Source organism: Mytilus californianus, unplaced genomic scaffold (assembly GCF_021869535.1).
Source record: "Mytilus californianus isolate M0D057914Y unplaced genomic scaffold, xbMytCali1.0.p SCAF_6, whole genome shotgun sequence".
In the NCBI taxonomy this organism is placed as follows: Eukaryota; Metazoa; Mollusca; class Bivalvia; order Mytilida; family Mytilidae; genus Mytilus; species Mytilus californianus.
This window is the reverse complement of record NW_026262712.1, coordinates 76,866,846-76,892,847: the sequence shown is the minus strand read 5'-3', so window position 1 is coordinate 76,892,847 and position 26,002 is coordinate 76,866,846. Positions and strand designations below refer to the sequence as shown.

General features: G+C 32.6%; 1 protein-coding gene across 1 annotated transcript; it reads right to left on the bottom strand.

Annotated features, from left to right (window-relative positions):
- Positions 1 to 4,217: 4,217 nt before the first annotated feature.
- On the bottom strand, positions 4,218 to 25,854 carry LOC127704869 (serine/threonine-protein kinase PLK1-like). The gene is made up of 13 exons (XM_052209099.1): positions 25,598 to 25,854; positions 22,795 to 22,902; positions 22,031 to 22,147; positions 21,033 to 21,250; positions 18,101 to 18,196; positions 16,626 to 16,825; positions 15,922 to 16,044; positions 14,823 to 14,921; positions 14,433 to 14,528; positions 13,700 to 13,853; positions 11,115 to 11,244; positions 8,436 to 8,552; positions 4,218 to 7,200 (listed from the first exon to the last, which is right to left on the bottom strand). The coding sequence occupies exons 1-13, from the start codon at positions 25,700 to 25,702 to the stop codon at positions 6,964 to 6,966; spliced, it is 1,800 nt and encodes a 599-aa protein (XP_052065059.1). The 5' UTR covers positions 25,703 to 25,854; the 3' UTR covers positions 4,218 to 6,963.
- Positions 25,855 to 26,002: the final 148 nt, after the last annotated feature.

The window sequence follows — 26,002 nt, the reverse complement described above, 5'->3', positions numbered from 1 at the left end:
AAATATTACAACAGGCAAGACATTTACATATATCATCTTTTGTCTATTTTATTCATAGTATATTTGTTTATATGGTTACTGTTTGCTTTACTGTCCAGCAGGAAATATTTCATGCATATTCAGTATAACGTGTATGCATTATGATATGAATACAAATAGGGAAAGGAGATAAAGTATGATTGCCAATGAGACAATCCACCAGAGAACAAAGAACAAGAATGTAAATAGCTGTACTGCATGGCCTTCAACAATGAGCAAAAACCATACCGTATAGTAAGCCATTAAATGGCTGCAGCATGACTAGATATGGACGATGCCTCCTCTTCTCTGCCATATGCATGAGTAGTTTCACATACTTTAGATTTGACAAACAATGATGTTGAAGTACAACTTGAAATTGTTGCACTGTCTGTACAAATTATATAGAAAGTGAGAAGAAAATAAGTCCAACTACCAGTTTTTGTGAATATCTAACATCTACAAAATAGTAAAGCTGTAGCTCAAAAACTGTAGGAGGCGATAGCTGGACAAACCATGATCTCTTTATGCAGCTAGTAAAACAAACAAGAGTGCACACGCTGAAATGTCTTGCCTGCTCTACTGACCATTGATTTTATGTTGAAAGTCTTAAAGATAAAGGTTTAACTAAAAACATCACAGAAACTCAGGTCAGATGAATGCTAATATATGTAAACTAAGCAAAAGTTTCAAAGTCAATAGACCATGCTTGAGGGGGCGGGGCCAAATATTCTCCATGGAAATGAGATATGCCAATGCTTATACAACAGCATACCAAATATCATTGACCTACCACTAGTGGTTCCCCATTAACTGACCTAATCACAAACTAATACATGTAAACTAAGCAAAAGTTTCAAAGTCAATAGACCATGACTGAGGGGGCAGGGCCAAATAATCTACATGAAAATGAGATATGCCAATGCTTATACAACAGCATACCAAATATCATTGACCTACCACTAGTGGTTCCCCATTAACTGACCTAATCACAAACTAATACATGTAAACTAAGCAAAAGTTTCAAAGTCAACAGACCATGACTGAGGGGCAGGGCCAAATAATCTCCATGGAAATGAGATGTGTCAATGCTAATACAACTGCATACCAAATATCATTGACCTACTAGTGGTTCACCATAAACTAGACCTAATCACAAACTAATACATTGTTGACGCCGCCGCCGGCAACAGCATACCTATGTTGCTTTTTTACTCCGTCAAGGCGAGACAAAAACTTAACATTGATCAATGAACCATGAAAATGAGGGCAAGGTCAGATGATACCTGCCAGACACCTTACAATCATTCCATACACCAAATATTGTTGACCTATTGCTCAAAGTACTTGAAAAACAGACCAAAATACAAAAACTTAAAATTGACCTATGAACCACAAAAAATTAACATTGACCAATGAACAATGAAAATGAAATCCAGGTCAGATGATACCTACCAGACAGACATATACACCTTACAACCATTCCATACACCAAATATAGTTGATCTATTGCTTATAGTACTTCAACAAGAGGCTCTCAAGAGCCTGAATCGCTCACCTGTATTTCAGAGGAGAAGATTTTTAAACTTGATGAACAAATTGTGTAAAATTTTCTTTAAAGGGCAATAACTCCTTAAGGGGTCAATTGACAAATTTGGTCATTCAACTTTTCTGTAGATCTTACTTTGCTGAACATTATTGCTGCTTACAGTTTATATCTATCTATAATAATATTCAAGATAATAACAAAAAACTACAAAATTTCCTCAAAACTACCAATTTAGTGGCAGCAACCCAACAATGGGTTGTTCGATTTGTCTGAAAATTTCAGGGCTGATAGATCTTGAACAATTGAACAATTTTACCCAATGTCAGATTTGCTCTAAAAGCTTTAGTTTTTGAGATATAAGCAAAAAACTGCATTTGACCCCTATGTTCTATTTTTAGCAATGGCAGCCATGTTTGTGGATGGATCAAAACTTCGGATACAATTTATAAACTAGATACCCTAAGGAACATTTAAATAAAGTTTGAAGGTATTTGGCCCAGTAGTTTCAGGAGAAGATTTTTGAAAAAGTTTACGACGACAGTTGACGAGGACGGACGCCAAGTGATGGCATAAGCTCACATGGGGCCCTTTGGGCCCCGGTGAGCTAAAAACAGACCAAAACACAAAAACTTAACACTGAGCAATGAACCATGAAAATGAGGTCAAGGTCAAATAAAACCTGCGAGACTGACATGTACATCATAAAATATTTCAATACACCAAATATTGTTGACCTATTGCATATAATATAAGAAAAAAGACCAAAACTCAAAAACTTAACTTTGACCACTGAACCATGAAAATGAGGTCAAGGACAATTGAAATATGACAGACAGAAACTTCGTAACATAAGGCATCTATATACAAAGTATGAAGCATCCAGGTCTTCCACCTTCTAAAATATAAAGCTTTTAAGAAGTTAGCAAACACCGCCACCAGATCACTATCCCTATGTGAAGCTTTCTGCAACAAAAGTCGCAGGCTCAACAAAACTAGAGGCTCTCAAGAGCCTGTGTCGCTCACCTGTATTTACTGATGCTTTGGAAATCATGTAAAATAAGGTTAAAATCATAACTAATAGTATTAGAAATTAGATATTATACTGATATCTAAGATAATAACAAAAAACTGCAAAATTTTTGTAAAATTACTAACTCAGGGGCAGCAACCCATCAATGGGTTGTCGGATTCGTCTGAAAATTTCAGGGCAGATAAATCTAAATCTGATGAACATTTTTGCCACAGTCAGATTTGCTCTAAATGCTTTAGTTTCAGAGATATAAACCAAAAACTGCATTTTACCCCTATGTTCTATTTTTAACCAAGTCGGCCATGATGGTTGGAAAGCAGGGTCATCGGACAAATTATTTAAACTAGATACCCTAATAATGATTATGGCCAAGTATGGTTAAATTTGTCTCAGTAGTTTCAGAGAAGAAGATTTTTGTAAAAGATTACAAAAATTTACGAAAAATTGTTAAAAATTGACTATTAAGGGCAATAACTCCTAAAGGGGTCGACTGACAATTTTGGTCATTGACAACTTATTTGTGGATCTTACTTTGCTGAACATTATTGCTGTTTACAGTTTATCTCTATCTATAATAATATTCAAGATAATAACCAAAAACTGCAAAATTTCCTTAAAATTACCAAATCAGGGGCAGCAACCCAATAACAAGTTGTCCCATTCATCTGAAAATTTCAGGGTAGATAGATTTTGACCTGATAATCAGTTTTACCCTATGTCAGATTTACTCTTAATGCTTTGGTTTCAGAGATATAAGCCAAAATCTACATTTTACCCCTATGTTCTATTTTTAGCCATGGCGGCCATCTTGGTTGGTTGGCGGGGTCATCGGACACATTTTTTAAACTAGATACCCTAATGATGATTGTGGCCAAGTTTGGTTAAATTTGGCCCAGTGGTTTCAGTGGAGAAGATTTTTGTAAAAAGCTAACGACGACGGACGACAGACGCCAAGTGATGAGAAAAGCTCACTTGGCCCTTCGGGCCAGGTGAGCTAAAAAGTTATAAAGAAATTTTTGACACCTTATGACTAAAATCAATTGAACAGATACAATCATTGATAGACTATCTATATACTTTTTAATTACACCATTTCTGTTCAAAGGGAAATAACTCAAAATAAATAAATCATATAATAAGAATCACTTTTGCTACTGAAAGGTCTACAACTCAATGAGAACAGCTAAAATCGTGAAAATTGAACTTGACCTTCATTTAGTCACAGGAAACAACATATCTAAATTTGAAAAGATTTCGTCAAAGCGTTTTCATGTTAATGAAGGGACACTGTTTGGCAGCCGCAGACAGCTCGCTGTACATCCCCAAATCAATAACCGATTTTTCTATGAAAATTTCTGGTTAAAAAATGCTTAATTTACAAATCTTATATGAATTGTTTAGGTTTTACAAATTCTACAATATATAGCCATTTATAACTTAATACCTCTGCCAAAATATCTACTGTGACATTGCTCTTGGATGCTACAAAATTGCAGAATCTAAGCAAAAAGACTGATATCATCTGAATAAGAAAGACCACATACTTTCTGCTTTGATAACATATTGACATGGATTTTCTAGTCTGATGACTATTTCCATGTAAACAAAAACTACAAGAAGTTTAGTTTTATTTTTTATTCATAAATATAAACTCAAAAGACTTGTATATATTTTAGAGAAATGATAACATTATTGAGTTTCCATTATCAGATATTATAACAAAGAATTGTCAACAGCATCAAGATTTCATTCCTACTCTTTAAATCAACAGAACAGTTGTTCACTATGTAAAATATCTGAACTAACAAAATATAAGTAAAGTTATGAGATTCTGGAAGTTTTCAGAAAGGGAAAAGGTATAGAAATTTGATAGATAAGGTTAATTCTAAACCAAGTGTGTAAACAATTTGAGTCGAATGGCTTTCTTTTCAGTGGTTTAACTTGGTGGAATTCATATATATTGGACTGGTAAAATTTTAAAAAGAAGCCCTCATTTAAAATAATACAAGATCAAGAGATAGCAAGAAAAAAACAATAATAAAAGATAGAAATTAAAGGAAATGTGGAGGGTATATGTTGATGAGACAGCAACCCAACAACACAAAAAAAAAATCAAAACTCATTTAAAGGGTCAACATAGACTTCAACAATAAAATGTCAGGCCTTAAATTACTCTGAGCATTAAAAAGTTGTGAAGAAATAAAAGAGAGACTATCAAAGATCTTCAATACAGACCAAATCCTCAAAATATTTATTTCTTATACAAACAGTTCTATAAAGTCAAATTTTACAGTGGTAGGATGAATTCTGGGTTCCAAAGTTTTACAAAATTGAATTCTTTTTCTAGGATTTTTATATCTTATTTCACATTCTCATGGAAATATAACAAGGTTAATTTTTAAAATCATAAAATTACAGTAGGACGAAATTTGTGCAATAAAGGCTTAGTTAATACATCATATAGTTTTGTTTACAAATCTGTTGTCAAGTTCACATGAGCATAATGAAAATACCAGTTCCCAGTATACAAAGAGATGCATTTTTACACCAGGAAAAAGGCACACAGTAGTGGCTTACCGCAGCTCAGGTTATCAGTTGGTAATATTTACTTCATATTATAGAATCACATTAAATATTGTGAATTTGTATAATTTTCTAGCATTCCAAAGTTAACTTTCCATATACCCTGTAGTACATTGGGTGGACCACTGTTAAACTTTAGATCTTTACTAAGATCACCATAACCATGATAACATAAGCTGTTACTGTCAACTGATTATGGAATATCTTTTGTAACAAAATTCATCCCATTATAAAAATGTAAACAAGTCATTAAAAATGGTATAATAGCCACAGGAAAAAATATTTCACATACAAATTTCTAAAGTGTTAACCAAGCAAACTTGAGTGAAATCACACTCCAAAAATTGTTGGAGCTTACTTAAAATGAGAAAATGACAAGTTGAGTTATTTATAGCAAAGATAACAAAATGACATAATAACAATGTAAGTCTGAAGATGACAAAAAGCACTTTGTATAATTTATGCTAATTTTAACATGATTCTTAACTACAATTTGATAAGTCCTATTTTCTTTGAGATGTGAAATGAAATACAAACCCTATCAAAATAACTCTTGCACCATTCATGCAGCACTTTTATAATAAATTCACTCAAACATACATCATGCACAATGAAAAGTTTCACTCAATCTTCTTTGTTTCATTTTCAATTTCATCTATGCTTCTTTTAACACATATACCCTTTTCATTCACAAAAAGTACTCTCACATGCAAAGAACAATGAATAACAGAAAGCGATGTTTTCTGAAAAACACATATGAAGGTAATTGTATCTAAAAAGCACATGAACTCCTCAATGTATTCTAATGAATGTAAACAAAAAAATACCATGGGACTATGAAATTCATTTTTATGAAAGATGAAGAAAACTTCCTCTTGAAAAAATTGCAGCACTAATTTTTCTTTAAATTACTTACAACATGAAATAGGTCATGTGCTTTTAAACTAGATATTTGCCAAAGGAGTAGGTCCGGTAAGACCCCTTTTTGGCCCAAAAATATAACAGTTTTACAAAATTGTTAAAATGTAAATTTTTAGCTATTTATTGGAAAGAAGAATACTTCTGTTACATAAATATGGGCTGTTTTTTACAATACAATGCACATGTATCGGGTACTAGCATCATTAAGTCATGCTAAATTATTGAAATCTTCGAAATTTTAGCATTTTGGTTAATTTTTAGACGGTTTCTGTCTGAAATGGAAGTGGCCGCATTTGTGTTCATTCTTGATATTTAAATGTAAGTTGTATTTGATGATAACACATAACATATATAAAGGTTGAGAATGAACACGGATGCGGCCACTTTCATTTTTGACAAAAACCATCTGAAAAGTGACATATTATGGCATATTTGATAAATATTTCATATTTAAGCTTGAATTTGTGCGTCTTTAATGACTAAATTAGTTCAAATCTTTCACATAAACTAATTGAATCGACTGAAGTAGACACTTAAGTGTTTAAAAAGTGTCCAAAATCTTTCAACAGATGAACCTGAATTTTGAGGCCAAAATCGGCCCTTACCGGACCTACTCCTTTGGGTTCTGACCCAGATAATGTAGTTCACTGAACATAAAAGTGTGAGTGTAATGTGTTTAAAAAAGTTGATACATGTATTATACAAAATCATACTTTTAAATCTTTTTGTCCCCTGAGACAAGATATTTTGAGAACACCTCTCAGATATATTTAATATGTAAAGGAAATGATACCAAACTTTCATGATTCATGAAACTGAACCCTCTTAGTGATCACAATATTTGGCTGTCACAACCACTTGACTAGGAGGTAGAAGGATTAGCTGATCGTACACGCCCAGATCCTAAAGATTTTGAAGTCATCAGTCGCTCTACCATTGTCTTTGCATATCGAAGACGGCTTGATAGTTCTTTGGCACATCCAAACTTCTCTATTAGAGATGCTTTGTAAATGTGAAAGTCTCTTTTCTCATCTATATAGGTCACAGCTGACATTATAGGACATAAAATAATCTTGGTGTGATCTTGAAAGAAGTTGATCTGCAATAAAAGTTATTTTTACTTTAATACACGACCAAAAAAAAAAAAAATCTGGATAAAATTCAACTATTACATTGGTTGCAACGAAATAAGGTTATTTTTCAGTAAAATAAAAACCGATACTTTCACATGTGAAATGAATTTTACTCCTCTGATGTCATACAAATAGATGTTGTCAAGACATTGTATATGATGTTGCATCAAAACAAATTAAGAATGTGTAGAAAAAGATTTATAGTTCCTTGCACATTATGCTTTATTTCCATTAACCCTTTCACCGATAGCTGGCCTGACAGAAACTACTCTGAGACAATGGCTTCCCTGGCTATTATGACACAAGTGAGAGATATTTATTAAATATCAATAAAAACTTGTCTGTAGTTGTTTATGTCTTTATATTATTCACTTACACCATAGACACAGTTTTGTTAATGTTTTGATTTTCTTCATAAAAAAACAAAATTTGCAAATTTTCGGCATTAGAGAAATGAAATTCTCAAAATCGACTTTTTGACCCAAAATCGTAATTTTTTAACCCAAAACGGCATAAGTTCAAAAAAATTCAACAAGGTTGTACAAATTCCTTACACTGAACGATGTCCATTCCAAGTGTTTTTGTACATAAAACAGCATTTTATGTTAAAAAGTATACTAGTCTGGCTTCAATTCTTCCATATTCTTTCAAAAAAAATGTTTCCTTATTTCAAATTCTAGGAAAATCCGTAAATTTCATCTGATTTTGACACGGTTTTCAACAAACTGAAGAGCCATGTTTACACTTTCATCCGGGTATTCAACAAAGAAAGATAACTTGTGTTTCCAATGTTTTTAGCGGGAAATGTAAAAGAGGTATTAAGATCCCGGTAAACCAGGACTCATCGTCAGTTGTCTGAAGCGTGAATCCTGGTAAACCGGGATTCATCGGCGAAAGGGTTAAAAGTCCTTGGTCATTGAAATTTAAAGAATAACTAATCCAAGAATTCAATATTGAATTAATATCAACTCGTGACCGAATAATGCCAATAGTTTTCATGAACTTTGTGAATTCGTGAATTAATGTGTTGTTCTGTTTCTCTTTGAATACTTGGATTAGTTATTCAGTAAATATCAACAGCCATTACAGCTGAAACTGATTGTACTTGTTTGTAATGAAAGTAAATTCAAGTTGCAAGTAAATGTACATTTGTTTGTTTACTAGTAAAATAAAATATTAAACCATGTGATGAAAGTTTTACCTGTAATGTTCCGTTACTGAGATGTAAGACTATTGCACTGCGAGTTCTGAACCAAGTCCTTAGGAAAGGTAACCTGGTCATGTCATCACCTTCTCTTGGTACCATGTTTGCACCAGCCTAGAATGAATACAAATGTACTGATCAGCCAGTGAACAATACATTTTAATGTCTACAAATCCCAAACATGTTGTTTCAAAGAAATACTGCTATTAATAATGCTTCTGATCCAAGTTTTGTTATTTATGAACTGTATATTAAATAGTGCTAACTAAACTGAAATAAAAATATACTTGTGCGTGCTGGACAAATGACTTAAATAATAAAGCCATTCAAATTAAAACCATATAAAATTTGACTACAGTACATTCAGATCCTAGTTTATTCTAACATTCACATTCAGAAGAACGAAAGTCTAATCCTTTTCTCATCATTATGTACCGTATCTAAACACAAGCTATTATAGATATGAGTATAGAAAAACAAGATCATCCAAGTCACATATTCAAATCCCTGCTTTTGACTGTCCTTTCACTCGCAAAGTTATGTAAATGTGTCCATAGGATGCCATGCCATGCTCACACTGACATTTCAATGTCCTGTGAACTGCTTAATCTGGGTCAAAACCCTAACTTGGCAGATATCTTTTAAAAGTCACATCATCAGGGTTTAAACTAGGATTTTGAGGGCTTTAGTCACTTTTGCACGATATTAAAATCAACTTTATTTTGTGTAACAGCAAGGGACCAAGGATGTATATTACTAGCTACATCTTTGTCAGACTTTAAAGGACTTAGGCATGCTTGGCATTCAGTTTGTTCCAGGGGACATTCCTGTTCAACAAAAGTTTGATTCCTTTCTTTTTTAAACAAGGAATCACAGCAGTGAAACCTTGTAATTAACCTGCAACGATTATCTCACTGCATAATCATCCTTATAAAACGTCTAAATCGATATTAATAATTAACGGATTAGACACCCATCCCATAGAGATAAGCGGATTAGTTGTAATCACAACTTGTAACACCTGTGGTAAATGTTAATTACCTGGGTTCATAAACTTGTCAAAATAATGAAGACAGGTAGATTTATAGTATTTTCATGAGAAAATATTTTTACACTTTCAAAATTTAAGTGACGAAATTGATTTGAAATACTTTCGTCATTTTGAAAACCGTTTCATATTTTACGAAAATGACCAGCACTAGCAAAATCACTGCATCATAGAACATGTGAACTAATGAAAATATAAATACTGAGATTTAATCATTTTTGAGCAGTTCATTGGTATCGGCAGGGCTCGACAATAACGCTTGTCCGATTGTCCGGTACCAGAGGAAACAAAGGTCGGACAAGTAAAAGCTATATCAAGCTTGTCCGACGGGACAAGTAAAATTATTCTGCAGAAAATAAATTTAATCCAACTTTGATGAACAAAGTAATTACAAACAAAAAACAAGAAAAGAACATAAAAACAAGTATTAATTTGACATGTTTACTTGCAATCGATAATTTAAAACTGGTTCTTTGTCAGGTACTTTTTAACAGGTTCTCGGAAACCAGTCTTACTGATCCAATATGCTTCGCTTTGTAGATAAGGTAACTTTACAAGACAGTTCATCACCAGCTCGGAAGCGATTCAGCTCCAAGTTTAATAGACAGTTTGGCACCGTAGGAGACATATTCAATAAACATAATTAATAGACAGTTTGGTAACGCAGGAGACATTTCAGGACCAAGACAAATCAGTACCTCGTTTTCCTACCTTATTCTGTTGCTTTATAATAAATACCATACCGGTAATTTTTTTAGCAAAAATATTTTTAAAATAAAAATGACCATAAAATTTTGATCATATGTCATGTATGTAGAAAAAGACAATACTTGCAATACGGTGACCTATAGTTGTTAATTTCTGTGTCATTTGATCTCTTGCAGAGAGTTGTCTCGTTGGCAATCATACCTCATCTCCTTTTTTTTATTGATTGCATTTGAATAAACTTTTTTCAACTTAAAAAACCAGGATACAAATCCAATGAGTGTACATTGGCAATCCTATCAGACGGTGCCTCATGTGCAGAGTCTGATGAGACTTTGGCATTGATGAAAACTAGAACCTAAGTCCTGTGACATGACTAGATTCAGTTGTTCTCGACTCATATTTTTGTAAAGTATTGCAAAAGATATATTAAAATCAAATTCTGTTCGATTGTTTTAATTCAATCAACTTAAAATGCAAAAAAGGTTATTATTAAGATTTTTTTTTGGACAAGTTACAATTTCAATCGGACAAGTAAGTTTTGGTATGTACTTGTCCTACTGGACAAGTTGAAAAAAAAGTTATTGTAGAGGCCTGATCGGTGAACAAAATATATTTAATTGTCCAATATTTCAACAAAATACATATTGTCTTGAGGCTATCATGTAGTGTCTGCTTTGAAAACCACGAAATGTAGTACCTACAAAATTTTTTTTTTTTTTCTCAACCCACAACTAAATCTACAGTAAATTGAAATAAGGTCAACGAAAAGTAAATGCTGGATGTCATAGACATATACATCTTTGACATGCTAAACTGTCAGTAAGAAAAATCATTTGTAATTGTTTGGTAAAAATTTCCTATAAACATATATGACATTACCAATTTATTCTGCCTTGACCTTTATTAAACAGAAAACATACCTTAAGTAGATGTTCATTCATATAATTTCTGAAGTATTTTAGCAATGTGACCTTCTTTGTAAGAGTTTCTGGAAAGACTTTCAGGGTATGATAATGTTCTGTTCCATCTCTTTCTATATATTGAATATTCCTGTAAAATTAAATCAGAAAGATGAATTATGGTACATTTAAATCACTAATAATATACATGTAAAACATTGGAAGTTTGGAACTATCATGTTTCATAGAAGATATTTCACAACCACAACACCCTGCAACAATTGATTAAACTGTTTCTCTTCAGCTTTATTGCTCTGTGGATATTTGTGTGGTATAAAATAACACTTGGATGAGATAGGTAAGGCAAGTCTTAATAATTTAAACAGTCCATTCAGATACATACTTTGTACTGACATCATTATACAGAAGAGAGTTTCATCATTATGGACTGCAAAGTTAAAAAAAAAATGAAGACAATTTTGAGTTGCCTACAAGATAATGTTGTTTTCACATATAATCTTAAAAAAAATTTGTAAAGGGTTCCGCGGAACCCTGTGTCTTGCCTACGATTGCTGCTATCAGTGTTAAAAGTGTAATGTTGACTTAACTAGAGGCTCTCAAGAGCCTGTGTCGCTCACCTGTATTTACTGATGCTTTGGAAATCATGTAAAATAAGGTTAAAATCATAATTAATAGTATTAGATATTAGATATTATAATGATATCTAAGATAATAACAAAAAACTGCAAAATTTTTGTAAAATAACTAACTCTGGGGCAGCAACCCAACAACGGGTTGTCGGATTCGTCTGAAAATTTCAGGGCAGATAAATCTAAATCTGATGAACATTTTTGCCACCAGTCAGATTTGCTCTAAATGCTTTAGTTTCAGAGATATAAACCAAAAACTGCATTTTACCCCTATGTTCTATTTTTAACCAAGTCGGCCATGATGGTTGGAAGGCAGGGTCATCGGACAAATTATTTAAACTAGATACCCTAATAATGATTATGGCCAAGTATGGTTAAATTTGTCTCAGTAGTTTCAGAGAAGAAGATTTTTGTAAAAGATTACAAAAATTTACGAAAAATTGTTAAAAATTTACTATTAAGGGCAATAACTCCTAAAGGGGTCGACTGACAATTTTGGTCATGACAACTTATTTGTGGATCTTACTTTGCTGAACATTATTGCTGTTTACAGTTTATCTCTATCTATAATAATATTCAAGATAATAACCAAAAACTGCAAAATTTCCTTAAAATTACCAATTCAGGGGAAGCAACCCAACAACGGGTTGGCAGATTTGTCTGAAAATTTCAGGGCAGATAGATCTTGACCTGATAATCAGTTTTACCCATGTCAGATTTACTCTAAATGCTTTGGTTTCAGAGATATAAGCCAAAATCTACATTTTACCCCTATGTTCTATTTTTAGCCATGGCGGCCATCTTGGTTGGTTGGCGGGGTCATCGGACACATTTTTTAAACTAGATACCCTAATGATGATTGTGGCCAAGTTTGGTTAAATTTGGCCCAGTGGTTTCAGAGGAGAAGATTTTTGTAAAAAGCTAACGATGACGACGACGGACGACAAGTGATGAGAAAAGCTCACTTGGCCCTTCGGGCCAGGTGAGCTAAAAAGTGAGTCCATTTATCAGTAAAATACAGAATGTTAAAAAAGATTCAAACTCTCTCTGGATGCTATTTCTTGGTCTTGAAGATTAGCTTCCGACCAAGTTTCATAACAATCAATGAAGGTTAACAAACTTATCATATAAAAAAAATCTAATCCTAGACTGTCAGTAAATGTTTACTGTAAAAAAAGACCATCCATCAGAAAAATACTGAAAATGAAAATATATTTTCAAAAGAGTGCTTCAGACATTATCTCTTAATCATAAAAAAGTTTCATAAAATTCTAAGAAGGTTTGACAAAGTATTTGATGTGTAACAAACTTTAACCCCAGACTGTATCTATTTGTTACTTAATAAATGTGTATCTATTTGTTATTCAAATGTAAAAAAAAACTAAGTCCATTTATCAGTAATATGAAAATAAATATTTTCAAAATTTTGCTCTGGATACTGTATTTTGGTCATATACAAGGTTCTGTCCAAATTTCATCAAATTCCATGAAGGTTTGACAAAGTTATTGATCACTGAAAAACTTTAACCACAGACTGAACCTTAATGTTGACGCCGCCAACCAAATCTAGGATTGCTATCACAGGCTTGACAAAAAGGAATGACAATTTTCCATTTTATTACCTGATTGCAGGACTAGGTTTATACCTTATTAAATTTTCTTAAATCTGGTAAACAAGCTAGTACAATTTACTATTATCTAGTGCATTTATTTCTTATTGATTGTTGTCTGCTTAATGTCCTGTGCGTGCCTTTTAACAGATTTACATTATTGTCAAAGGAGATGGTATAATTAGCAACCCATTGATTTTGAAAACCCCAAAATATCATAAATCTATCATATAACATCCTCATACAAGAATCAATGTTTTTAATAAAGTTTCTGAGTGCAAACATCCGTTTTTTTCATGCAACTGTACTATTTCAATTTCAAACTTTCAAAAGTAAAGATACTTACTCTCCATTAGCCAAGAGAATGAGTCTAGTAGAATCATTAAACACTACTCCAACACTGTTATCACAAAGCTGGTAGCCTAATCCATACTTGTCTGAGTAGTCTACCCACTTACTAACCCAGTATATAGGTATCAGTGCTGGATCCTCAGCATCCTCTGTTAATTATAGAAAACAAACAATATAAGACTGCCTACTCTGTACCTGCATTATATTTAAATAAAAGAATGTATCCATGGGACACAGATACCCCTGTTTGTAAATATGCAAGGTCAATGTACTAGTTCATACCTATTGACGTTGTTTTCTTTGAAACTTAATGACATTTGTTTCTGTATGTTGTCAGATATTGCTTGGGTGTTTGAGTGCTCTCATTGTTCAAAAACAAACAGTAATGGGGTAAGTTACGCCACCCAAATTTGGACTTGGATCTGTGGTTGGTGGTAATAAGCATTGTGAATAAGTTTCACAACATTTGGTCGAGGCAAGTAAAGTTGGAGTGCAGAAATAGCAAATTCACCGTTTTTTCCATTTATAAAAAGACACAACTTAAGAATGGAAAAAGTGACGCCACCCAAATATGAACCTGATCTGTGTTTAGTAGTAATAAGCATTGTATATTAGTTTCAGAACATTTGATTGTGGCAAAGTAAAATTAAGAGTGGGGAAACTGCAAATTTCTCCATATTAATGATATCTCAAAATATTTTTTGAAAAAATTAATATTGGATACCAACCTTCTGTTATTACAACACGTTCTGATGGCTTAGATGCAACTACAGCTGATAACTGTCCAAATAAGTCAGAGAGATAATAATCTGCTGGTTCATCACCTGTCAAAAACAATGTAAAAAATCTCATAATTTTTAGACTTTACACTAACCAATTGTCTGACATAAGTTAGAAACCAGTGGCCTTAGTCCTTAAAAGTTCTTTGTTTTGAAGGCAGAACTTTGGAACTTTATTAAATGTATTCATAACTTGCAAGACTCCTGTAAATTTTTAGATTTGACACAGTCTATTGTCTAAACCATATGCTGACCTCTCGATGTAAACTTACCACCATAGACATATATCAATAAGATCTATAAAAAAAGTGCTCCCAAAGAAGTTTTACATTTTCTTACTTGGCTTTCTCTGTCCTTCATCTTCACCACCTTCTGCCAACTGTCTTTCATACACCTTGACAGAATCTGGAACAGCTGTCTGTGGTCTACCATTACCATCTATAAAGTAACACCAGTTTGAAATACTTAACAGTCAAATAATAAATCACAACTGAGGTCACTTTCAATCAGGATTTAGTTTGAATAAAAACATACTGACTGTTTGAAGACAATGCCTAACATTCACATATTTCATATAAAGTCTATAAATGCATGATCATGAATGCAATTAATGGCTACAATTAATAATTTACACATTCAGGAAGACAGCATGTTTATGCGATAAGTTAGACTGTCAAAGGAGTAAGTTAGGTAAGGGTCATTTTTGGCCCTGATTAATAAGTTCAATGGTTCACGATAAAAATGTTTTAAATTAACGAAAAGACGTGTAAGAAAGTTAAAAAGAACTATTTATTTTAAAGTGTTGATTTTAACTTCCCAAATCTGCCAAAAATAGATTTTTTTTGCGAAATTTGAAAAATCGTCTTGATTTTAGCCAAATTTAGGCCTAGGAAACAAATAGTATAGATGTCACCAACTAAATATTCAAGTCAGATATGTAAAATGTTATAACAAACTTTATGTTAAAAGATCTTTTTTAGGCGACGCATACGCTTTATGTTTCATGTCTAAAAAATCAATGGAAACGTTTTCATTGAATTTTCGTGGCATATCAAATTGAGTGCTATTTGTGATGCAATGAATAGAACGCAAGTACCTACTCCTTTTAAGTATTAAATGGTCAGACATATTCAGGCTAATTTTAAATTTTTTATACGACAACTGACATGTCATACCATGTGACACATTAAATATATGGCCTCTATGCTGACCAATCTTTATTCTTCCATCTGAATGATATATAATTATGCAGAGTTTAGAACTAGTAAAAAATCTATTATCAAAATCTGACATGGCAAGGCTTCAAACCAAAAACTCCCTTTTTGACATGTTTAATACCAGCATGCTCTTTTTATAGGCAACAGAGGAGTAAACTTTTGTCTTTATATTGCTTTTTTTTACTCAGGAATAATTTGCATGATCTATATAAATCTATTACCTGCTCTGTTGAGTTCCAACAATGGTTTCCTTGACTGTAATGTCTGCAACTCTGATTTAGCTAATGTGTCAAACCTTGGAGCCATTGTTAAACAACTTGTTGGAAGTCTGGCTGGTAAATAACCTGAATTAAAAAAAAGTCATCATTTTCAACAAAGAATATAAAACATTCAAGCAATACAGTTGGATTTTATTTCAAGTTTTATATAAAACATTTCTTACTGTCCATACTAAAATATAAATAGAGGGAGGGTTAAGTTCAACCATGTAAACAACCCTTTATATTCTTTTTGGCCTATTTCTTATCTGGAATTTCATTAAGTGGTTACAGATGGTTTTTTTATTGATTGATACAGATATTTCTAGGGTTTGGGTAATTTATAGCTTGCTTCTCTACATTCTCTTTCATTTGTCATTGATGGTATACCTTATACCTGAAGGACCATGACAATGAATCTGGTTACCTCTACATTCTCTTTCATTCGTCATTGATGGCATACCTTATATCTGAAGGACCATGACAATGAGTCTGGTTAACTGAAAATTTGTCTTCAGAAAGGAAAACTTGTATCTTTAAAGTGTACCAACATTGCTTTCAACTTCAAGGAACTTCTGATGGATCATTATTTCATATTTGTATTTTTCTACATATGGTGGTGACAACTGTATATCTATAGAGTATGGGGAACACTAGATTGCACTTACCACAATGCAAGAATTCATCATCTAAGATTTGATCCATGTTAGGTCTATCTGTTGGGTCAGATTTAAGTAACTTGGCTATAAGTGTTGCTGCAGCTTTACTTATGCGGGATGGTATATGATACTCATTCTTTTTAATTCTCATGTAAGTGTCTTTCAAGCAAGTAGTTTCAAATGGAGGTTTACCAACCAATAATGTATATCTGGAAGAAATATCTATAATTATGTAATTAAAATAATTTACAAATGCTATTTCTGCAGACGAGATTAACCTATCGAACATCAGTTCTTCAGATGGGCTGTTTAAATTGATTCATTTAAAATGAAATCAGGCCTAAAAAAAAAAAATCTGTGTTTCCGGTAACATCATTTTGAAAAATAAGGTCGGTAGGTTGGATTTTTTTTATTTTTTTTTTATTTTTTGGACATTGTAAACGAAATCCGGAAAATTATCATGGTTTTTCTAAGTCCGGTCCCTTATTTAGTTTAAAATACCGGAAGTGCGGCCATTTGCAATGTTTTTGAAGCACCTGCTGTGCACATTTCTTGGATTTTAACCTATTTGGAATACCTTTTGACATGAATAAAATGTTTTACTGGCTTTCTGTGCCAGTAAAAACAAGTTAAATAAATAATTATGTCGATTAACAGAAGCCTGTGTCAAAAACAGGGTCAGTTGATACCAATTTTTTTTTTTTTTTTTTAAGATCCAATAAAAAAATTAGGGTCGGGGCTAAAAAAACAGGGTCGGTCGGGTTACCGGAAACACAGATTATTTTTTTTTTCGGCCTCAGTTCCCTTTTCTGTAGAACAAATCTATACAGTAGTTTGATTTCCTTGCTAGTTTCGATTAGTATTCAGTTGTTTCTGTATTGTGAATTTCCATGATAAAGATAATACATGTAATACATGTAGGAGATACTATATGTATATACTGACATATAAACTGGGTTGCCACTCTTTTTCAGACATGAAAGTCCAGAATTTTTCCAGGATTATCAGTAGCTTTCAAGGATATAGAGGTTCTTGCATTGAGGTTGAAATTGAGCTTGATAAATAACATTGCAAAACATTTCAAGACCATTTGCATCAAGCATAATCGAGATCAGGATTCACCTCTATCAAGTCACCCCATTGGTATCGTCCCATGAAATGCACTCATTAGTACCTGTTTAACATACGGGTACACATTTTGCAAGGGACGAATCAAAGAGCACAGGGGAGGTAATGTTTTTTTTTTTTTAACTTCCAGTACTTATTAAACTTTCAAGGATTTTCCCCGGATTTTTTCGTGTTTTCCGAGCCGGGAGCACCTCAAATAAAATTCCACTTTTTCCTGTTTTACTGGGTGCGTGGCAACCCCTGTATAAACTACATAGTATTATCCTAATATCAAATGATTATTTGAGCTTTGAGTGTATCTAGAAACAGTTAATTTAATCTTTTTCTCTATCCATATTTCTATTATCATTACTTACATAATACAACCTAAGGACCAGACATCTACCTCATAACTATGTCCTCTTTTGCCTAAAACTTCAGGTGCTATGTAATTTGGTGTACCACATAAAGTCCTGAAAAAAATCATCAAAGAATCATGAGAATATTTTAAATCAATAAAAACATAACTTTACTGTGATTGGGGGATTCAACATATGAGGATAAGTTATCAGAGCTCCAGATAAGAATTCACAAATTGGGGTTTTTACCCACCATTTTTTTATGTAATTGGGTGATAAAGTTTTTTAATTGCATTATCAATTCCAATTCATCCCTCAAGCAAATATCAAATTGGGTTATTCACCACCAAGCTCCTTAATGTATTGGGTTTTTTCATCAACACAATATTGAATATTTAGGCATGTTATAATCACATTATATCAACCTCAGATGTGTTTCCATCTTAAATGTGTTTCTTTCTTTGTATATGTGCTTAGCTGTTTTATTTGGTTTATTCACTGACGAGCAATTGTACGTTTAATTTGTGTCCCGTTTTAAACGTTCTGTCAGTTTTGTATTTTCTCAAAACTTATGTAAACTGCAGCTGGTGTCACTAGTTGGACAGTAACTAATTGCCTTTCTAGATCCCATATGATCACCCTACAGTTTATAGTTGGGGTAGGTGTGGCTAAGTGTTTAGATTTTTATGTAATATATGTGAAATTTAGGTGCTGCTACTATAAAAATAGATTTACGCGACGACTGTAATCAGATAAGGGTAAATAACGCAAACGATAGCGAATAAAAGCGTTAAGAACTCATGGTTTTGGCATATAATTGGGTTTTCCTTTGAATTAATTGGGTTATTGAACCCTGCAATGGGCAATTGCATTGGGTTTTTAATTATTTGTATTGCGTGATCACGCAAATACGCAGTTTATCTGGAGCTCTGAGTTATAATGTAATTCTGGGGACCCAGTATTTAAAATCTATTTTCATTTCTCTGTAACATGATCTCTAACAAAAACCCCTAAAAAGTATGTATATTATTGTTAAAAGCAAGTATGTATTTCCTATTTATTATCAACATGTTGTAAAATTGGTTGAAATGGTTCTATTGTAATACATAGAATTGGGACTAATGAGACGCCACAATTGTATTACCTAATGGGGTCCCATTCATCTTCGCTAGCCAAGGGTTATGATCCAGTCCCCTCCTCTCCACCCTTGGCGGATTAAGATAGAATTTCCACGATGTAATAATTTTCATTGGTCGCAGTTGTAACTGGCTGCATCCAATCAAAAAGCGCCTTTAAGATGATCACGTGTAGATGTAGAAAATGTAAATAAACAATTACCACGTGCTGGTTGTGCAACAAGCCTTCACCCCCAAAACATAGGACGATATTTAGTGACAATTTTAAAGTTCTTAATCAACTAATTGGGAGTTTCGTGGGTATGTTTCTCGCGCAAATGTTGGAATGTCAGAGTATATTTTCTGTTCCTGCTTCACAAAATTTTTTAACACTGGACATAATCATTTTTACACCTCCACACAAGGCTTCCAAAACGGTCATATATGCCGGACATTTGTATAATGTCCGGTAAAAGTCCGGCTGGGCAAAGCATGAAACGGTCATCTACTTTTTAGTTTTCAAGGCTTTAAGAGACGGTCATTTTAACATAATTCGCGATCTTTTTGACCCAACGTTTTGCCTTTAACAGCCACACATTTCCGGTCATAAAAGTGACATGATCATTAAGTACTATCAAAACAACCCCTACTTTAATACCTTCTCATTTTAATCAAGGCTAATTAGTTGTCAAACAGCTGAAATTTACCTGTTCAGGTGACAGGTAAACTATTTTGAACCGGACATTGATCGGTCTATTCAAAGTTATTTTCTTACATTTCAGCGGTTTGCAACTCATTAATTTAGTCAAAAAGATTTAAATTATCGGAAATACGTTCACAAATATGATTTGATGAAAAAATTAAAAAGGTGAAAATGAAAAATCGTCATAACCACGTTGTTTGAACCTAGAGACATGTCTCTGTTCGAACTAGTACACGTGTGCGCAGGTGTGAAATTTAAATATGCATCCTATAATTTCTTCAAAAATGCTTAAATTGCCATTGATACCTATATCTCATGTTTATTTCGAATATTTTCTTGAAGAAATAACGTAGAAAGAGCTACTTCCACTCATTCATGCTTTGCAAACGTACACGGAATTTACGCATCCGTCTCTGGTCCATGTTTTACCATTGTCAAGATAACATCCGGTATAAAAACGAAAGTAAAGTTTTTGACAACGTTATTTTGCACAAATAAAGAGTCTAAGGCAGATATAAGTACGCCGATGTTGCACACTTCGAATGATGCACTGCCAATTTAACAGTTTACGTCAGAACTTCGAATTTGAATCAAAGAAAGTTAAATATCGTTTTTTTTAATGTCAATCATTGGGATGGCCAACTCGGCAACTGATTACCATAATTGCCTTTTGTTTATTTAGTCTTAAGGGATTAAAATCGGGATAATATATAAAATGTCCGGCTGGCTAAAAATAATTTTGGAAGCCCTGCCTCCACACTGAAGAGAGTTAAAATGCTGCCATTGGTCAAGAATGATGTCTTCAGAATGGGTGGGACTTTTATCTACCAGTAGATAGCGCAGCACTGTAATCACAAATGCTGGCTTAATCTGCCAAGGGTGGAGAGGAGGGGACTGGATCATAGCCCTTGGCTAGCGAAGATGGGTCTCATTTAATGAAAAACAGAAAACGCCAAATTTCCTGTTAGAAGTTGGATTTACTAGAATACAAAATTTTTTTTATATGAAAAATAAATTGCATTACAATAATTAACTAAGTAATTAAAAGATAACTGCATGTTTAGCATTTTCATTATTTTGCAGTTCTAGAGGAATTTGCAAGTGTGTAGTACGATAACTGCAGATGCTATACCTTTTTCTTTCTCCATCATAATCTAATCTTGTTGCAAGTCCAAAATCTCCAATTTTTATTTCCATCTCATCATTTATGAACAGATTTCCAAGTTTCAAGTCACGATGGATGATTTTATTAGTATGTAGGTACTGGCAAGCTAGGATGACTTGTCTTACAAAGTATCGTGTCTCAGGTTCTGTTATTGCTTTTCGTCTCTTGTGCAACTCCATTAAAGACTACAAGGATAAATAATCATATATTTAACATTAAATGTGTTTCTGTAGAATTTCTGGAATAGGGTACTTTTCAAAAATTTTGGTTAATAAAAAAAAAAGTCATTAAGTACTCAAAAATTGAAATATACTAATATACATAATACAAACAGAAACAAGTTGACAATCATTTTAGAAAAAATGTTTAGCTAAGCACACACTTTTTAAAGGGTTATATCAATGCAGAAAAGCAATTTGGCATATAATTTAACTAGTTCACACTGTAATTAACATGTGTACTAAGTTTCAAGTTGATGTGATATATATCACAACTTCATTGTAAACTACATTTACCAAAAATTTAAACCTTATAGAGGACCCACTATATTTCTCTGTTCAGTCAGTGAACCTTTAAATTGTGGTAAAAAATCTACTATGGCATCAAATTTTAAATGTTCACATAACAATAAACCTGTGTACCAATTTTCAAGTTGATAGGACCTCAACTTCATGGTAAATTGCTTTAAATAAAAACTTTAACCTGACACAGGTCAGAGCTCCTAGAAATGATTATTGCTATAAAGATTAATAGAAAACATTATATTTTAAGTTTTTTTTAGTAGTTTCTGTCACCCCCCCTAAAGTTCCATTGATATAAATATAGTTATACACATGTATCATACATGTACATTTGTACAACAAAAAACGTAAAACCAAAGAAACTTTATAAACAGCAATTCATTGTGCCATTTGTGGCTTAATTTGTAACCCTGATTTTTTTATTTCCAACTGCTTTTTACTTACCCTCCTACGACACAATTCTAGTAGAATGTAAACATGATCAGAATCCTCAAAGAAGGAGTGGAACTTTACAATGTACTTATGTGATATACTTCTGTGGATGTTGATTTCTTGTGTCATCTAAAAAATGTGAGTTTAATAATAATTATGTACAACATATATGAATTCCATTTTATAAAATCATTTTTTTCTTTTGAATTTTGAACATTTCATTTATCTATATGTGAGAAACTAACCTGAATATTTAAACTCTCCTACTGGCAAGGGCCTGAACTCTTGATACAATTAAAATGCAGAAGTAACAATTCATTTAGTTCGATTGGCTCTTTATGATTGTCAGAGAGAGCCAATCAGCTGGTAACTTAATGTTATAGAGGTAGATAAATCTGTGAGCTAATTCTGAATGTTTAATTGAGGATTTTTCATTGACTAGGCCATGTAGGCCTTTAGGCGTTAATGTAGCCATTGCAGAGCATCGAAATATAACAACTGAATTATTCAGGTTAGTAACTAGCACAAGTAGGTTAACTGGTGTAGCTGTGTCTTGTTCATTGTGTTTTTGCATCACTTCTTTTCAAATTCAATAGTAACAATAGTGAAGTAGTTTAATAATGCATAAATAAATTTATTTGTAAGACTGAAATTACTGAAGTTAGATTGGAACACTATGTAAAAAATGTCCTACAAAGGCTATTTTATATCTTGATATATATGTTATGTAATGAATTAATAAGATTGGTAAGTAAATAAACATATATATAAAGTACCTTGTCCTTCTGATGTTGTTTAACCAGCAGTGATTTGGGAACAACCTTCCCAGCAAATAGTTCTTTGGTTTCCACATCTGTCAACTCATAACATTTAGCAAATCCTCCCTGTAAACAAAATACAAAAACTTTAAAAACATTTACAATTTGTCTTCAGCATTTACCAAATCCTCCCTGTAAATAAAATACAGAAACTTACAAAACATTTACAATTTGTCTTCCAGTTTATGTTTTAAGACTGTAATTCAGTAACTTTTCCTTGGTGCTGTCTGTCATGTTTTTTCTAGCATAAATGATAAATCAAGATGTTTGTTTTATCTTTAGAATTATTTCACATCAGGTAATATCTTGGCCTTTTATAGCTTTATTACTATATACCATATCATGTTTTCCTCCTCATTGTTTAAGGCAGTCTGTGCCCTTTAGTTGTTAATGTCCTTTGGTCTCTGGTGAAGTTGTCTCATTGACAATAATACAACATTTGTACAGTGTATGTCAATTAGTCCATTTATTTATCTTTATACAAAAGTTTAGATGGGGAAAATACAAAACTGAAGGTATTTTTATCTTCTTATCCTCATTTGGGGAATTAGATCTTCAGAATGACAGAAAACACTGAATATACCAGTTACAAATATATAAAAACTTGTCAGCATGTTAGGAGAAAAATATTATTACAATAATACATGTAGTAACCTTTTTTGATGTAGAACTGTACTACACCACATGTACTTGTAAGAGTTGCAGATAACAAAATTTCTTTACACAACAAGAAACACATATTTTATTTTGGTCTAAAAGAAGTACAGTGAATCAAAAATCAACCATTGATCTAAATAGACTTTTACTTAATTGCAGACAAATCTTGTTTAGTTAATCTGATTTGTAAAAAAAGAAACATAGCACTTAATGGATTAGTTTCATTTAAATATCTAATCCATGTTTTACCCATAGAACTATAATTATTTATTTCTGCACCTATGATATTTTAAAACATTATAAAGGTTGCTGTTTTTTGGCACTAAAATATTACAAAAAGTAGTGCACTGCAAGCATAATTTATAGATGGCAAGCCAAACCCCAGGTTTATCTTTCCAGCTTGGTCATCTAATTTATTTTATTTTAATGTCTGCATGATGTACTTGACTGATTTGAATTTCAAGTTAAAAATACTAAAAATTTCAGATTTAAAAATTTCTCAACCCTTATACATCATACATGTATATCGATGATGTATATCGCTATTTTGGGAATCTGCAAGAAGTGCACTGAGAATTTGCCACACTTGAATTATTGATGTCATACAACAATCATTTTTCTTTTGTGGCTTCAACATTTTCTATAACGACAAAATTTTACAGGAACCTTTGAGATGTCCAGTAATGGCAGACAAAAATGCCCCCTCCCCCAACGGAGAATAAGATAAACCATAACACTTCAATACCCCCAGACACATCAATTGGCTCAAACAATTAAAGTTTAGTGCATCCTTTCATCACATTTTTTCTGTGAAGCATTAATAATTCAGTCATGGTGTCTTGGGGCCAAATGATGTCATTATAAACCTCAATGTTTGCGCCATGACAGCAAATATCTTGAAATCCAAAGGTTATATTTTTATCACTGAAAATTGATACCTAATTCGGGGTATTATATACCATTAAATGTGGATATTACCCATTTATGAGGATCTTCCCCAACCAGTTTAGTCTGAATCCTGATTACATTTGTCTTTTGTTTGAGAGTGATGCAAGATTGATTGATTGGTGTTTAACGCCACTTTCAGCACTATTGCTCTATTTCGTTCCACTGTTTCAGTAGTAGAGGTATTTTGGGTTAATGGTCATTAATCATTGAAAACAAATAGTGCCTCTGTGTTTATCATACCAGCTCTTTACTCTTTTATTGTGTTTTCTATCAATTCTCTGTTACATTGTATTCAAAAAAAGTCTTGCACACATTTGGTTAAGTAATATTCCTTTTTCAAAACAAACTTCTGTCAAAACACTGAATCAACTATGGCCAAACTGGTACTGTGGCTGTGAATTGGTTGTGGCCAAAACGTCTTGATCGCATTATCATCTGGAGATAAGTTAGTAGCCTTGAAATACTCTGATTTTTGGAAGTCATTTTCTTTGTAATGTAGACAGTTCTCATTTGAACTATCAAATAGTCTTAAAGGGGAAAATGTTACCATTTGTATGAATATTTGAGATGACAGACAAATCAGATTTTTTATCACTGTAAATTAATACCTGATTTTGGGTACATGTATATTACCCATAATTTGCATAAATGGGGATAGTACCCATTTATGAGGATCTTCCCCAATGCCCAACCTGCTTAAATTTCAATTCTAGTTTGAGGATTTGATTGATATCCTAATAAAAATATTTTATTATAAATATAACATGTACAATTGACTGTCAGCTGTTTATTAACACAATAAATCTGGATCATTGCCAAAAACTCAGCTTAGAATACAAAGAAAGGTAAACAAAAAAATAATCTGGTTTGTTTCCTTAATAAGTTATTTTGACATCACACGAAATATTTTTAAAATAATAGTTTCCATTGAAGAGAAAATTTCGAAATTGGTGTTTAAATTGGAGAATAGTGTATATCAAACTATCATAACACAAATCTGAGACATGTCATAACTTGCATAATCAATAAAAAAAAGAAGGTACAAGTATAAAATTTTATTTAAAAATCTAAAGATTGAATAACCTCTTTTACTAAGCTTTTAATATGTTATAAAAAAAGCATGGTATATTTTTTTATTTAGATTCGAATGTGTTACCTTTCCGAGAAATCTTCCTTTCAAATATCGTTTCCCTGAGCTTGGATCCACAACCATGTCAGGAATTATATCTTTTTTCATTTCTTCTCTTCTCGCGCTAGACATTTTGATGTTTCAATTTGGATGCGTAGGTTAGATAAAAGAAAAAAGCATGAGAGAGAATTTCACCGCAGTAATATTTCAAAAAGAGTTGTCTCTATTTTCAAAAATTTCGTAGTCTCCATTCAACTTCACAGACGAATTTCAAATTTAGGTTCTTCGGAAGGTATTCAAATCAACAATAATTTGATTGGGCAGTCCTTAAAAACACACTTTTGATTGGCCCATTTGGCTCCGCCAGGTGGACATGTTGTTTCTTGTCACCTTTTGGAATACATTGGTCATTTTCCATGCAGTACACAGACG